The following is a 16,626-nucleotide window of genomic DNA, read 5'->3' on the forward strand; positions in this document are numbered from 1 at the left end:
CAGATGGGTCATCTCACTTCAGTTATCTGGTGTCTGTCCATCATGTATCAAATCATTATGCATCAAATCTGTTTCCAGGACACTGGGGCTGCTGAAGGGTAGGCCTGGAGCTGGGCTCTCTGCCTAACTGAAGGCAGTTTAGTGCATCTTATTCAGCTCTTGGCTGAGAAGTCACAAGTGATAGGGCAGACTCTTCATCAGACTGTTAATCCATCTTCCTAGAAATTCTCTCCAGGCAGATAAGCTGTGTTGTGAGCCTGAAAGCCAAAAGGGAGGGAAATAAATATTTTGTCATCCTTCCCAAGTCTACTGAGTCAGCAGCTTTCCCTGCTAATAGTATCAGTTATTTTAATAGGGCCAAAAGATTCAGCAAAGATGTATAAAAGTTATCCACAATCTCCCAAGTGATTAGTGAACACAGTGTAATCTCCCCATGTAGACTAAACTAGATCGGAGTCTAGCTATTGTCAGTGTTAATCTTGACAACAGCTTACTTGATAAAAGAGTTAGAAATAGACTATTAGATGGTTGTGAGTGTTTGCACCTGGAGAAATTATGGTATCCAGAATGTAGCTCTAGGTTGATAATGTAGGCATCAGGATATCAGCTTCTTTAAATACAAAACACACTGGTGTAACATAGGGAGAAGAGAGCAATATTGCAACTATTTAATCTCTCATTGCAAAAACATGTGTAGGCAAAATTATAAATCAGCCTGGTATAAACAAGAAGAGTTCCCATAGCAGCCAAATATTTTGGCAACTACACAGTATTACTCATATATGAAATGGACATCTTTTGAGGTAAAATGTTCCTGAATGTGAAAATGGCAACAAAGGTACCATTTGTCTGTAACTACTCCCTAGATTTCTGAGGCTGTTAACAATAAGGATTGGGTTTTAGTAAGGACTTTCCAGCAGTTACCTTGTCAAAACAACTATTTATTTTCTAAAAGTAGAAGAAAGCAAACTTGTTTCTCAGCAATAATATTTCAAAGGTGCTAAATACCTTTCTTTGAGATTCATAACTGTTATGCCACTGTCTAAACACTGCAAAATGGGACAAGAGAACACAGGACCCTGAGCCTCCTACCAGATCACACCAATAGAATAAATTGAACTATCACGTTTAGAATACTGTGGCTGTATGAGTTGATTTGAGTGTGCTGGGAATTTTCCCAGGCACTGGAATGTAATGGTCTATGTAGGGGAACTCTTAAAATGTTTCTTGGCATGAGCTTGGCCTGTTCCAGTTATCAATCTTCTCAAATAATTCCCAGGCTTGGTTTGGTAGCCAGAAGAATCCAGGGACCATTCCCAAAAGGCAGGTTGTATGTAGCCATCCTGTTTCAAAATCTAATAAACTTCAGAAGTATAGATTCAGGCTCTTTCATAACAGTGCTCCAGAATATCCCTGGCTGTACTTAATTTACTGATAATGCCCAGCCTTTAAACTGTGCACCTTACTACTACCCTTGATTATTGCTACAATTACCTTGACAGACTGTTTTCTAACCAAATTTGTCAAACTAAGATGTATCTTTTCTAGATTCTCAAAGGTCTAAACTTGAAAGTTCAAACTGGGAAGACCATTGCTTTAGTTGGTGCTAGTGGCTGTGGAAAAAGCACTAGTGTTCAGTTGCTGCAGAGATTCTATGATCCTGACCAAGGAGAAGTGAGTGCCTTTGAAGAAGAAAAAAAAGCTATTAAAATAAGCATGAATTTTACATGTTGACTGAACTTTGATTGTTTATCATATTTGAACATTAGTCTTCATAGATCTGTATTTCCATGATTTAAACTTCCAATGCACTATCTTTTTCTGGTGGCCTGACTTCATTATTCTCCTCCTCCTTCAAGTGTGATGCCAAAAGTAGTAAATACCACAAGTCTGTAAATTATATCCTTGCATCTATCTATTCAAATTTATTTTTGTTAACAGTCTTTTAAGATACTGTAAACTTTTTTAAGCAAAGAATAATCCAACAGTATTTATCTGCTTTTTTTAATGACCATAAACTAGAGAGGTTTTCCTATTTTAAGTGGTCATTTTTTTTGGTTTTTTTTTTGTATCTGCTAACCCAGAGCAAAACTTTTCATCATTACATAGCATATGTCTGCTCTACTGGCACTCAACACTAGATATGAGAAATATTTTTCATTTTTCTGATTGCAAATTTCCAAAGGGGCGAAAAAAATGTAGAAAAAAAAATACATGCTTAAGAATAATGCTCTTTTTATATTTAATAGTCAAAGAATGGCACTTAGTAGTTGTTACAGTTAGTTGGAACTATGTATTAACACTAGTTCAGTGCTATTAACACTAAATAGTTGAGTGCTATTAAACATTGAACTATATATCACTGCATGTCAAGGTTATCAATTATCAGCACAGATGCTTTTTAAACTTGCCATTTCCAAGGCATGGGGACAGGAATGAACAGTCACAGTTTTGTTTCTCTCCTGTGCTGATACTAATGTTCATATGGTCACATTGCAAGTGATCTAGGTAAGAAAAATGACCTCTCACTTCACGTCAGTCTATTTGGATTATTTCTTTGTGGTGTAAAGCATTGCCACAACTGGGAGGACCGCAAACTGTGGCACAGGGGCATGAAAACGTAGTAAATAGTGTGTAGGGAAGCTGGAAAACTCTTAAGCTGGGTTTGTTCTTGGACAGCGTAGTTGTTGGACAAAACCCTGATTTCTCTGGTTATACTGCTCCTCGCTGTTTTCTAGTTTGTGCAGTAGATGGAAAAATTACTGTTGTAACTTCTCTGGCTTAGTTTTCTATTAAAGAGGACACTAATTTTCTTTTCTTTCTTTCTTTCTTTTTTTTTGTCCTTGTAGATGATACTTAAGTAATAACAATGGATTTATTATAAACAAAATGCATTTCCTCAAATTCTAACATACACTTTTTTCTCAGGTTATCTTAGATGGTCAGGATATTCGGACACTTAATGTAAAGTGGCTAAGAGAAAATATTGGTATTGTGAGCCAGGAGCCTGTTTTGTTTGCAACAACAATAGCTGAGAACATTCGCTATGGCAGAGAAGATATTTCTGATGCTGAAATTGAGCAAGCAGCCAAGGAAGCCAATGCTTTTGACTTCATATCTAGACTGCCTGATGTGAGTTCATGAACTTTTTTTGAGTAGAAGAACGAAAGGTCCATTTAAGCTGGTATCCCATTTCTGACACGGAGAGCATGGGAATTTAAGTTATAGTATAACTTCCCAAAATACTCGTAGCCTCCAGCAGCTTTCGCTTCGGGGACTCTTAGCTAGATATTGTACTTTTGGTTGCCTTCAAAGGATTTGTGCCTAAGTCTGGAAAAAAAAGTATGCCTTAACTCAGAAGAAAGGAAGTTACACAGTTGTATTACCATCCATACTGATTCACATGGCATGGAAAGAGTTGGGCTTTAAAAGAGAAGGTCCAGGAATCCAAAGCATTGTCAGGCGCTGCCTGCATATTTAGTAGGAGATGAGGGAGGAAAGTGAATTAGTATGCCCTGAGCCAAGGCCGTTTTTAGCAGCTGGAAGCTTTAGCTCTCCCTATACCTGGCATTCACAGCTTTGAGCTAACTCAGTAGATGCCTTACACCTTTCAAGAAAAAATAATAATAATAATAATTAGCCATTAACGTACATCCTTGGGAATGGATGATGTTATGACCTTCCTTTTGGTCCTGATATCTCTTGTCTAGAAACTGAGTACTTATAATTGCACAGAGAAGTGGGGATTTCATTTGAGACATTCCCTAACTTCTGTTTTGTTTTCTCTTTTCTCAGAAATTTAACACCATGGTAGGGGAGAGAGGGGCTCAGCTGAGTGGGGGACAGAAACAAAGAATAGCTATTGCTCGTGCCCTGGCAAGAAATCCTAAGATTCTTCTTCTGGATGAAGCTACATCTGCACTGGATACTCAGAGTGAATCCATAGTGCAAGCAGCTCTTGATAAGGTAAGGGTTGTGTTATTGAAATCAATTACCATGAAAAGGTGCAATAGCAATTAAGAAAAATTAGCACTGTTTTCAGTGCAGCTACCCACTGGAATCAAGAACACTAGAAAATAAAATTTGGATGGATGTTTCAATTTCAGTGTTAAAACTGAGTTTAAAACAATCAAAACTTAGCTTAGGAATCATTTCAGTTAGTAATTAGTAATAATGCTAAAAAACAAAGACATTTAGGTCTCCTGTGCTTTCTTCTCAAATCATTTGTTCATTTTGGTGAATTTGCTCATTTGCTGGTGAATTATGGGTAGCATGTTATCAAGATAAGGCATGAGAGCTCAATGGACTATCTTCAGGTAGAATAACAGCAAAGTATAGTATAATACTCCTTGTACTGGTTCTTCATTGAACAGTTGCTTCATAATTTTCAGAAAGCTTTTGGAATTAGCCATTTCATTTCTTTACAGAGACTGAATGCAAATCAGAACCCACACAGAACAAAAAGTGGAGCCAGTTATAAATGTTAAGTTTGTCTCTCTTTTTCCTTTTATTTTCCTTCCTTTTTTTATTTTTTTTTATTTATTTTTTATCAGCCCCACTGCTCTAAGGCAGATAGTACTGCAGAGCTGTAAGCTTATACCTGTGCCTCTGTACCTTCCAGCTCATGGTCCTTTCTTCACTGCCCTCTTACATGAGCAATTTCCACCAAGATGCAGTGGAACCTAGAGACTTAAAAAAAAAAAAAAAAAAACCTACATGTTTGGACGGGAATATTGTTTCACATATCTAATACTTAATGCATTTTTAAAAAGCTAAGTGAAAAATCCTGCCTTTCATTTCAGTAGTTCTGAACAGAGATGTGAGTTACAAGTATGGCTCAAGGGAAATACAGAACTTACCACCTTTACCGCCAGTCAGTTTAATCTGAGGTAAAAGTGAAAGCAAACTGTGGCCTGCACTCTGCTGCTAGAGGGATGGAGAAAAATGCATTAGCAATATCAATTGTGGCATACCACTTGGCTGCCTTTGATTCCAGTTCGTACTGGAGTTCTAGCTTGTCTGGCACTGCAGCACTCAGTGGTGGCGATTGGCACTTGCTGTTCTTCAACCCTCAGCAACCCCACAACAGAAGGGTCCTCTGAGAGACCAGGCAAGGTAGACAACTGTTTAATGTCCTCTGTCTCTAAGGCAGCTATGCCAAAAGCCCAGCGGAACCCTTTTGGGTCCTTGAAATATCCTCTTTTAAGATAGTCTATGCCAAGGATGCACAATGCAATTGCTCACCACCCGTTGACCGATGCCCAGCCTAACCCCGAGCAGCCGGCCCCCCCCTCCACCCTGGCTAGCCACCCCCTATATATTGTTCAGCATGACGTCAGATGGTATGGAATACCCCTTTGGCCAGTTTGGGTCAGCTGTCCTGGGTCTGTCCCCTCCCAGCTCCTGCTGCATCCCTGCTGTTATATTCACCTGACTGCACTGGTTTTTGGTTCTAAGCTAATACAAAGATGTCAAAGTAATATTTGTATATCAATGATATTATCACTGCAAAGTCAAGCACTAGAAGGTTGCTGCTTCAACCATAATTTAGCCTTCTTTTGCATGTTCTTTAATTCCATGATTTCATAACTAACTTTTTTGCAGAAGCTTGCTGTTTCATTTAGTGGATAACATAAAAGGAGAACACTGAATTAAGGCTTTATCCTCAAGCTTCAGCACGTTCCCACATCATGCCAAGATGAACCTTGAATCACAACTTAATCCTTTTTTCCACAGCTTTTTGATGTGTAGTCTCTAAATGGGGTTTATGAATTTCTTCTCCATATTCCTGAGTGGAAAAAGTGGTGCTAGTATTAGTCATTTGTCTACAACTGGGGAGCAAAGAAACTAACCTCACAAATGCACGCCTCTTCTGAGAGGTCATGTGCAGATCCTTATGGTCTGATGTTTTTTCAGATAACAAGCGAAATGCTTTAAAAAGATGAAAAGTTCTGATCACAGCTCCCAGCTACAGTGATGAAGACTTTGCACCTCTGCATATTAGGGCACAGGCATGGAAACTGCACCAAGACTGACCTCCTGTGAAGGCTCTGAGTGACGCATGTCAGATCCGTGAGCCAGGGTAGGGCAAGAATCCAAATCCAAAATATTCATCTACCAAAGCTGTCCTCATCTCCACACGCCTTTTCCTGTGCTTGTACACTGTACAACTTTTGTAGCAAGTAACTTTAAACAGGCTCCTTGACTACAGAACATAATTGTTGCACGAGGTCCCCTTGAGTATCTCCTCCTGCCACCAAGTCACTGTGTGCTCCAGCTGTCAGCCAGGAGGGAGGTCACTTTCTCCAGCAGCTGCAAGCTGACCTGTGCGTGTGCTCAGTCACTGCAAGAGGACTGTGCCAGCAACTCATCTGCATGTGGGAACTGCAGAGGGTTGGAGCATGTAACCTGCAGACTGAGGCTTTGGAGGTTCTAGCTGCAAAATCCCACCAGGTTCCTGTGGAGAATGTCTTAGCTGAACATTTGGGCTGCAGTTTATTTCGATGGGCTGGAAGAGTTTTAGGGAATGAGTAAAACACATTTCTGACTCAAAATGTGCTCCACTCCTCTACACTTTCCCGTTAAGCTTTATCAAAAGTCATGCTAGTGTTACACCTCCCGAAAATGTGTGGACATATTTTTTTTAAGATTGCATTTCTTGTATTATAAATGCCTAAATTATCTTTAGTTTATTTCTAATGTCATCATGCATCTTAATGTGAACTTCTTTTGTTTTTTATAAGGCTCGGACTGGACGTACCACTATTGTGATTGCTCACAGACTGTCTACCATCAGGACTGCTGACACTATTGCTGCATTTGAGAAAGGAATTGTGGTTGAGCAAGGAACACACAGTGAACTCATGTTGCAGAAGGGAGTCTACTATTCCCTTGTAATGCAGCAAGTAAGTGCAAATTATTTGCTTTATTTATCCATTTCATCAAGGTGTGTAATGTCTTATGGATGCTAGTCTGCTGTTCTGCCATTACACACTGAAACAAGTGGCCTATAAGTAACAGCAGTCACGTGACTGAAGCAGCAGTAATCATGAGAAATAATTTTCACTCTTTTCTTTTCCCTGCTCAAAATGTCGTGTGACCTTGTGTATCCTGAATTCTCACTAGGGCTGTAGCAATAATGCTCAAGACGATGGTGCATCAGAAGAAGATGAAAAGACAGAAGATGAGGAATATGAGGAAAATGACAGAAGTGGTTTTGTGGAGGAACTGACCCTTCAAGATCGTTCTGAAGAATTGGTGGTCTCTGGGAGAAGCAGCATTCGTAGAAGATCTAGCAGATACAAGAGCAAGAGGTGCTCTTCTAAGAAAAAGTCATCTGAAAAAAAGAAAAAAAGGAGGTGGAGGTTGGTATTAAAACTTCCAGTTGGAATTTTAGTGATAAGATAGAAGCATAGTCACAAAACACATCATTTTAATCGTTTTGGGATAGCTGACTGCCACGCAACCCTTTCTCTGGTTCTATCGGAAGCAGTACTCACCAGGTTGAGTATTTGCCCTCAGAAGACAAGGGTGGTCACATCTTACCAAAATCTTTGCTTTAACGCTATTGACTTAATGAAGTGAGTTGGGAAACATTTTGTGTTGTTGGTTTGTCATACTTCATAAAATTAGGTATATTATTTCATTGCTACTGAAATTTTAATTCTATTTAATTAAAACAAGCTGTGAGATTTCATTTGCAGGATTTTTCTTTGATCCCTGGAACTCACTGTTGCAAATACTAGTGGACAATATAATCCATGCGTACCAAGCTTTACGGCACTTTAGAATATTGTGTCAAATGGAAAAAAATATCAAAACCCTGATGCTTTGGTGTTGCCTAAATAACAGAATAATCTGTCTCCCACAGCCCCACTCTCCTGCAGCTTCTCAGTCTCTGTGCCTTAGTATATGCTTTCAAACACTGAGTTCTGGAGCTTTTCATTCACGTAATACACTTCGACCAATACTAAATAGGAATAAAAGTCATATAGGAAATGCAGTTTTAAAAACAGAACTTTGACTTGTCAAAGTTGACTAAAACTTGCTCACTGCAATCCATAAGAGAAGACTTCTAGTGGACTTGGTTAGATTTTGGGTAGGTAGGTCAAAAGGAGCTTAACTTTTTTTCCTATTTTGTACTGCTTGAACTGAAGCAATGTTTTGTGTGTGTGAAATGTATTGAAAGAGTTGTGTTTAGGGACGTGTGTGTTTTTTCTTTTTTTTTTTTCGTCTTAACCTGACTTCAGGACCATCAAAGTGAGGAAATAAAATGTAAATTCTGAAATACAGATCATGGATTCTTTGAAGTCTATGGAAGTTAGGATTTCATCTGTAATCAGATTATTTAACACACTTGTGGAAACCTCGGTGTACTTTGCATCTATATTCCTTCTCACTAGAATACAGATTCCAACTAATACATTGAACAGTATGAAGGAACTGGATCCATTCCTGTTATCACTAAAAGTTATACAACTTGAAAAAATACTTTTTGTCTGTGTATTTGTACAGTTTAAGACCTTGTTAGAGGAAGTAGTGGATGTTCATGCTTATGACTTAAGTATTCATTACATTCATACACACGGGGGGAAAAAGAGAGAAATCAAGTGTCTAGCTGCTGTAATTAACTATTTCAAAAAGTTCAACTCACTTTTATGGCTAAAGCTTAGCCACCCTAATTCAGCATCTGAAGCATGGGATAAAATAACCAGGAAGCAAGAGCAATGTACTTATAATCCTGCCTAATATTTTGTCTCACTTCCAATGTTTTCACTTTTTGCTTTTCCAGAACTCCCTCTGTGGAGGCACAGACACTTGAATAAATTATTAAAGTAGAACAGGACATTTTTTTTGTAATTTCAAAGGAGATACAGGCTAACTCACTGTTACATATGCCTCTTTTATGCTCTTGGTAACAATGCATAAGCTATAGTTTGCAAAGAGAAAGATGACATCTATGCTCAATTATATTATTGCCAACCCACTAGCATTTAGCTGAACTGGAGGGATTTTTTTCTGGGCTCTAAACAGTGAGACTTTTAGTTCTTTATGAAGATGCAAGTGTTAAAGTTGCCATTCATGGTGACCAGCTCTGTCCAACTTTCAATGAAGTGCACTGGCCCTCATTCACCCCTCATGACTTAGCCTTTTATTAAACCTTTGCCTCTGAACTTTTACAGTGCTGTTGAAGTTCTGGAGTATGGAACAGCAAAGCTGCAGTTCTCCAATATGTTTGCTCACTTGGAGTGCACAGAGAGGGCTTTCAGTAGTTTACAAAGACAGATCACTACTCAAAGCCTAATGAACTCCTGCTGCCTGAGGATTTTCATGTTTTGCAACTTTCCAAGGAAAACTTGCAGCCTTCCTTTTTTTTTCTTTTGTAGGAAGAAAATCTCCCTGCTGTGCCTTACTCAAAAATCCTGGCTCTGAACAAACCTGAGTGGCTGTATGTACTTCTGGGAGTGATTGCTGCTGCCATCTCAGGTGGGGTCCATCCTGCATTTGCTGTTATATTTGGAAAAATCATTGGGGTGAGTTTTTTCACAAATGGACACTGCAATCCTGAGATTCATTCATGTTCAGGCAGTTCCCTCTATGCAAGATTAGGTGGGATTCACTTGTATAAGTGTAGGTTTCCTGACACCTCTAAAGGTGTCTCAGATGCCCAACAGCATGTAGAAAGGCATTAGCTGCATGTTTAGACAACAGAATTACATCCTTGCTATGTCAGAATTGCATCCCTCGCTGCCTCTGGAGACTGGGTGCTGGTATTTTTGTGGTTTTTTGGTTGTTTGTTGTTGTTGTTTTCTCTGATTCTTCAAAGATAGCTAAAATAGTTCTAAAAGGCACTGACAATCGGACTTTGTAAACAATTGCTTCTGTATTTCCCACGTTATAAGGGTTAAGTAGTCTCCCATGCATTTCCTACCCCAAATTGTTTGAAAGTTGTCAGCGCAGAAGTAGGATGGGAGAGTATCGTCTTGGAGAAGACTGGAATGAGATCATAAAGGAGGGTGATAGGATTTCCAAGCAGATTGAGTGATGGATCCTGTCTCTCCATCAGACAAATCCAATGAAAAATGGGTAAAAGTTAGTGACCCTCTAGAGGTAGATCCCAGTGTGACTGCACCTGACTAGTAGAGGAAAGGAGGAATAGTTGGAGCTGGAGAAATGAGTTAGTGAGATGTAGGCTAAATAGAAAGCTGGACTGCGTTCTAGCTTTCAACAGGAAGTTGAGTGCAGGCTGGTTTCAGGATCCAGAATATATGTTATGAGAAATCAAAGTAGACATGTTTCTTGAGATGAAAGTTGGTTTATATAGCTGGCAGTCACTGTCTGTATACTCCATTTTTATTTATTTATTTATTTTCCTTGCACAGGCTTTTCAAGAAACAGATGCAGAAAAGAGGAGTAAAAACACTTTGGTTCTTTCTCTAATGTTTCTTTTACTTGGAGTGATTACTTTAGCTGCGTACATAATCCAAGTAAGTGTCGCTACACTGAAATGTTGGAAGTTCTTAACTCACCAGCAGGCTGCAGGTATAACTTGTATCAGTGCAGTTTGAGGAGCCAAAGCACCAGTCAGAGCTTACAAAAACATGCACAAGTGCAAGGGTTCTTCCTGAGATGCCTGACTTTTATTGATGTATTTACTTAAATATATGGCCGTGTTTTCTATTGATCTAAATAAGCGTGGCCCCACTGACGGCAATGTCGATTCAGCATGACTGAAACCAAAGCTGAGGGTTAGACCATAAAAGTCAAAGACCAACATTTCTAACTGACAGTCTGTAGACTCTTGCCAAAGTAAATATAAAATGGCTTTCTGAAAGGGCCATACCGTCAAACAAATTCCATCATTTGCTGTCCTCTTACTACTGTTTTGCAGCTTTCAGGAAATATTGCGTATTGATGTCCATCCCATAAAGTGTGTTGGTATGACTGCTGCGAGTGGATGTCTCTGGTAGTGGTTGGAATAGAGGTCAACAACTATATAGGCGAATTTATCCTCCAAAGCTGTTGAGGCATGTGAATAAGGCATTACAACAAAGCTCCTGCCTTCTTTGTCATGTTGTTCCCTTTCTGTAGGAAAAGAGTTTCAGGTTCCAGGAATGTGAATGGCACTCTTCGCAAAACTTGCATATGTGCAGAGGGTTGTAGGAGACTTTTTGGAGTAATTGCTTTTATTGTGTGGCTTTATAAACAGAGATGAAGCATCAAATGAGAAAATGTGACTGTGTTTCCCCTGCAGGGATTCATGTTTGGGAAGTCTGGGGAAATACTAACAATGAGACTACGCTCTTTGTCCTTCAGAGCATTACTTCAGCAGGTATGAATTATGCAGTGAGGTTGTCATGAGAGCCAGATGGTTTTTGCAGACCTTGCAAGGTACATGTTGGGTTTCAACTGTGTGATCTGGAGACAAGAAATACAAAAACATTTCTCTTCTACCACTAACTTAAAAAAAAAAAATACAACTTGTCTGAAAATCTCCTGTCACATGCAACTTAGCTCAAATAGTCTAATTCTGAAGGAGCGTCATTGCAAACATGCACATTTCTGACACTCTAATATAATATGCATATGGTTTGCAGCTGTTTGTGTGTACCCAGATTCCTGCAGGATGACCAAAAATTTAATCTCCACTTGCTTAAATCTTACCTGTTTGGCTATTCCAATTTAAATATATGTACTGCAATCCATAGTAAATAGACAGTCTGGTAACTTTCTAATGCAAAAATTCAAATTGCCCTATTGCATCAAGAATTACTTGAGAAGAGTGAAGTTACTTGTATTAAATATTTCCTGTTAATCAGTTCATGAGACTTCACGTTACTTGCATAGGACTTTTAAGAATGCATGACTTAGTACACGGTGCACCCACTGGGGACAGCTGGCAAGAGCCCTGATGTTCATAGGAACATCTGAAAGGAACTAGGAGAGGGAAAATTAAAAGTGGTTAAAAAATAACTCACGTTGTCTCTGGAGATACAGAGAGGGAGTAAGGTCCTTTTATGTACAAATAGAGATGAGCAACTCATTCTCTATAGTTAAAGCAATAGGTAACTTGTAAGAAGAGAATGGTTAACCTCTTCAGGCCCAAAGGAGGACTGCGTAAAAGCAGATTATAATAAAACTTGCCTAAATAGGTACATTCAGAAAAACATTACCATTAATAACACTTCTATTGTTATTCTGCTTGGAACATGTAATTGTTCATGCCCTTTAAGCTTTTTCTTTTTACTTTATTTGGAAGAATAATGCAGTTAGCTGTCACTGACTTGTACTTCCTTTTCCCTGTATGCTATCTGATCTGGAAATATTTATTCATTTTACTAGCAAACCTGATAAATCTGAAATATGATAAGAACATGTAACTTTGTAAAGCAAAAATTAGTAACTTTTTTCTTACAGGAGATTGGATGGTACGATGATCAGAAAAATGCTGTTGGCATTCTGTTAACTCGACTTGCTACAGATGCTTCCCAAGTCAAAGGGGTATGTTGATTGTTTTTTGTGTGTTTGTTTTTTAAAATATTTTTCTTTAGAAACATAAAAGCCATTTGCAAGGAAGACTGACGTTATTTCAGAAGACAGGGTAGTAAATCTTCCCCTACAGACTGACAGATGCATTTAAATAGCATGTTGCTGACACTTTGAGCAAGGCTTCCAGCTGATAATTTGAAAACTATAGAAAATCCCACAGATATTTATGTATCTTTCATTTCCCTCTCTGCAAGTCTCTAAGCTAAACATATAATTGTAGACTACGTCACTATGCAAAATGGAATCTGTGTATGCGCTGGGGACCAGAATTAGTGGACCCCAGGTGTTTGCACCCTATGATGTGTATCATCAGGGTGCCATGAAAGCTGCATCTGCAGATGAGGCAGACTCTTACTGGCCTTAATGAAGAGAATTCTTCCTATCCCCTACCAAATGTGCTTTATACACAAGAACAAAAGAAATTTTTCTTTGCCAAACAAAGAAATGTTATGGCATTAATGAAGAACACCCTAGAGGGCGATACCCAAGGGAGGAGATGACTCAAGGGGCTGATACTGGAGAGGTGGCCACTCGATGGTGGCAGAAGAATATGGCAAATTGTGCACGGTTCCACCTACTGCTTATCTCATTAGCATTCCCTGGAAAAAAAAAATACTGCAGGACTTGCAAGCGAAAGGTTGGCTGTTTCATTTTAAGATGGTTTTGCTTCCTTCAGATGTGTAAATCAAAAACCCTTTAATCCTCTGCGTTTTTCATTCTCAGTAGATATTGTTTATTTCTTTCAGTCCTCTGTCCTCCTCCTTTCTTATGGGCTGGTAGTGAGAAAAGAGTCTTTGAAAAAATTTAATCATTTGCATCTTTCAAATTTGCAGTTTGCTTCAGTGGCATTGAACTACATCATCATGCAAGGCAGAAATAGAAAAAGGGGATGCATTGGGTCCTCTAACTATAAAAGCCAACCAAGGGCATGAATTGCTCTCCAAGGCTATTGTGTTCTCTGAAGCGCTAGTGTCAGTAAGTGCCATGCCTCACGCTGTGCTGGCTGAAGTTTCCAAATTCATCTTTATGTGCAGCCCCTGGAACATATGGCAGTAATTCACCTTGGCATTGGTTTAATTATTACTATTTTAAATTGTATTGAACAAGAAAAGTCTTTTTAGGGCAGGAAAGTCTCTGGCAAAAGAGAGGAATTTTGTTTCCTGCCCAAGGATTTTTGTTTTTTTCCATCAAGCCAAATGTTGGAAGACGAGCTATTTCCACAGGGCTGTTTTCAGACCTTTTCTACTGCACGTCAGAGCCCACCCTGATGCTGAATACTAATCATCTCTCGTTTTGAAAGCTCTCCATGTAAAGGTTATACAGGCTGGGAGGAGATAGGAGTTCTTCAGTACAAGTTAATCTTTTCCACTCATTAGCCTTGCTGAGATGAAGCATTTTTGCAGGGTGGCCAAAATGAGGTTGGGTTCCCAGAAAAATGTTAGATGGAGCAATGCAAGAACTTGAAGATGTATAGTCACACTGCTGTTGATGGGATGGGTTAACGGATGGCTGTCATTAGAATGAAGCTCCTCTTGCCTACTGTTGTGCATCCAACCTGCCTTCTTACAACAGTGGCCACAGTTTCATGTGCCTCAGGTAGCAAAGAAAGTCTCAGATATGTTATACAACTGCCATGACCAACTTTTTAGACATCTTTAACCTCACTTGAAGGCCTGAACGCTGGCAGTTAGAGGAATGTCGAGGAACAGTTACATAAGTACATGCACAATGTCAGTGCACATGACCATGCATGATTTAGTTTTCCAGCTGAACTGTTGGCCTCAAGTAAATAGCGATTTCAAGTGGTGATATAACTAACAAAAAGAAAACCTAATGATGGATATTTTGGGGTTTCTGGATTTTTCTTAGGCAACTGGAAGCCGACTTGGACTGATGACTATGACGGTCTTTACCCTTCTGACTGCCATCATTATTGCTTTTGTGTACAGCTGGCAGTTGACTTTGCTTATCCTGGCCTGCATTCCTTTCGTTATTGCTACAAATGCTGCAAGTGTTAGCTCTGTGTCTGGTCATGCAGCAAAAGATCAAAAAGCTTTGGAAGAGGCTGGAAGAGTAAGTTCTCCAATTCTAACTACAGGGTTTTGGTGTGAGATCACTTTTAAGGACAACATTACAGCTGACTCAATTATCCAAAATAAATGAAGGGGGGAGAGGACAGGACAGGGTGGGGGGATGAAGGAAATGTTTATATATCCTCAAGAAAAGCAAAACATAGATAACACAAAACATCTGTAAATTGGGCTATAAAAATGCATTTGAATGCCTCTGTAGCGGATTTCTGGGCAGCGACAGCTGTAACAGTACTGCTATGTTTTGGGCCTGTGCTGTAGCCAGAAGTGTAGCAGGGCTGAGCCACCAAGCCCTGACAACTGCTTCTTCATTCTGTCACAAAATGCAAACTCTTAATGTGCTCAAGACTTAGGGTGCTGCCTTCATTTACCTGATACTGCTTTTCAAGGAGACAGAAGTAATCCATGCAAAAGAATAAGCTGTGTCTAGATGATTGAGGTTTATTCTTATTTTATTAAATAGCATTTTATTTGGATCCCAACCTATGGGATGGGGCAGAGACTGCTGACACTTCCTACATCCTGATGTAAAGGTTCAAAATTCAAATACTTTGGCTTCAGACTCCCCTTGCCTTGTGACCTTGGGATGAGTAACTTCATTGTTCTGGGCTTTCCTTCCCAGAGATAACAGACCTCAATCTCTTTTCTTAAGTACATGCTTTGTGATCTAAACTAATAAAGGTTAGAGAAGAACTCAAGTATTTAGGAGATATACTGTAGATTTCAGGTGTAAGATATTACCTCTTATTTTTTATCTCCCAATTTAGATTTCAACAGAATCAGTTGAAAATATAAGAACTGTAGCTTCACTGACAAGGGAAGAAGCATTTTATGAAAAATATGTAACAAGTTTGAATGGTCCATATAGGTAGGATCTTTTTTCTTTAATTCTGTTCTTTGAACAGTTTAGTCTTTCAGATTTATTGTAAATATACTTCTTGCAAACTGTCCAATACCCACAAGATTAGGAAGGGTATCAATAACCTTTTCCATAGGCTTGAAACTTGTTCACTTAGTATATTTTAACATACTTTCTTGAATGCAGAGTTTAGAGGAGATTAAAAAAAAAACACACATTTGTAGGAATTGCATTTTCATTATGCAAATATTTTATAAAAATTCATTTTCCTCCTATTTTACAGAATATTGTTTGCTTGCGTATACATAGAATATAGGACATCTATTCACTCAATTTCAGCATGTTGGATTAATACTTGTTAACTCAGGAACGGACAGTTAACTCCCATACCACACCCATTATAACATAAACCAGCTTGATTCCACTCATGTGATATTGAAACCTCAAAATGAACTTCATACATTTCCCTTGTTTGACCCCCTATCTGCCACTGACTTTTTTGTCTCTGCTGAAATGCATTCAAACCACCAGGGTTGCCAGATTTTTCTAACTCCATTTTATTTAAATAAAATAGCCTAAAATCTGATTTGTTTCTTTCCTCCTTCAAGGTGAAAATGTAAAAGATGGAAAAGGAGGAAGGAAAAAAAAAAAGATGGAAAAAGATGAAAAAAAAAACACCCTACCCTCAGACAAACCAGTATTAAAATTCAGTATCTGGTAAACTAGCATTACCCAGGATATAGTCAGGATGCTTGCCTGGACTATCAAAAGTCTCTGATTTACTGCTCAGATTGGAAAGGAGATCTCCATTCCTTCAGAGAGAGCATCCTAAACCACAAGGGCAGAGTCCTCCTGACTCTGATTCAGTCTGCATTCAATTAGCTACACAAATGAAACTTCTCCAGAAGGACAGATTGAGAAAGAGAGGCTTAGTCTAAATCCCTGAGGGGAAACCCAACAATATGTCCCTGCTTCAAATTGAGATGAGATGTCTCTGCTTGGATTGGAAGACCTGTTGGAAGCCCGCAGGCAGCTCTTAAAGCTGGGCTGAAGCCTGCCTGTTTTCTTAATAAGCTGGGTCATATGTGGTAGTTATTAAAATGTGTTTTTTATCTGCTCCAGTGACCT

General features: G+C 39.0%; 1 protein-coding gene across 1 annotated transcript in view; it reads left to right on the forward strand.

Moving 5' to 3' along the window:
- Positions 1-16,626, forward strand: part of ABCB5 (ATP binding cassette subfamily B member 5) — a 34,610-nt gene that overhangs the window by 11,727 nt on the left and 6,257 nt on the right. Inside the window, 11 exon segments of the mRNA XM_040550387.1 lie at positions 1,549-1,674; positions 2,929-3,132; positions 3,796-3,966; positions 6,744-6,905; positions 7,126-7,368; positions 9,387-9,533; positions 10,383-10,487; positions 11,255-11,332; positions 12,418-12,501; positions 14,419-14,622; positions 15,407-15,507. Of these exon segments, the coding sequence (XP_040406321.1) occupies positions 1,549-1,674; positions 2,929-3,132; positions 3,796-3,966; positions 6,744-6,905; positions 7,126-7,368; positions 9,387-9,533; positions 10,383-10,487; positions 11,255-11,332; positions 12,418-12,501; positions 14,419-14,622; positions 15,407-15,507 (1,625 nt within the window).

The sequence above is a fragment of the Cygnus olor genome, chromosome 2 (genome assembly GCF_009769625.2).
Source record: "Cygnus olor isolate bCygOlo1 chromosome 2, bCygOlo1.pri.v2, whole genome shotgun sequence".
In the NCBI taxonomy this organism is placed as follows: Eukaryota; Metazoa; Chordata; class Aves; order Anseriformes; family Anatidae; genus Cygnus; species Cygnus olor.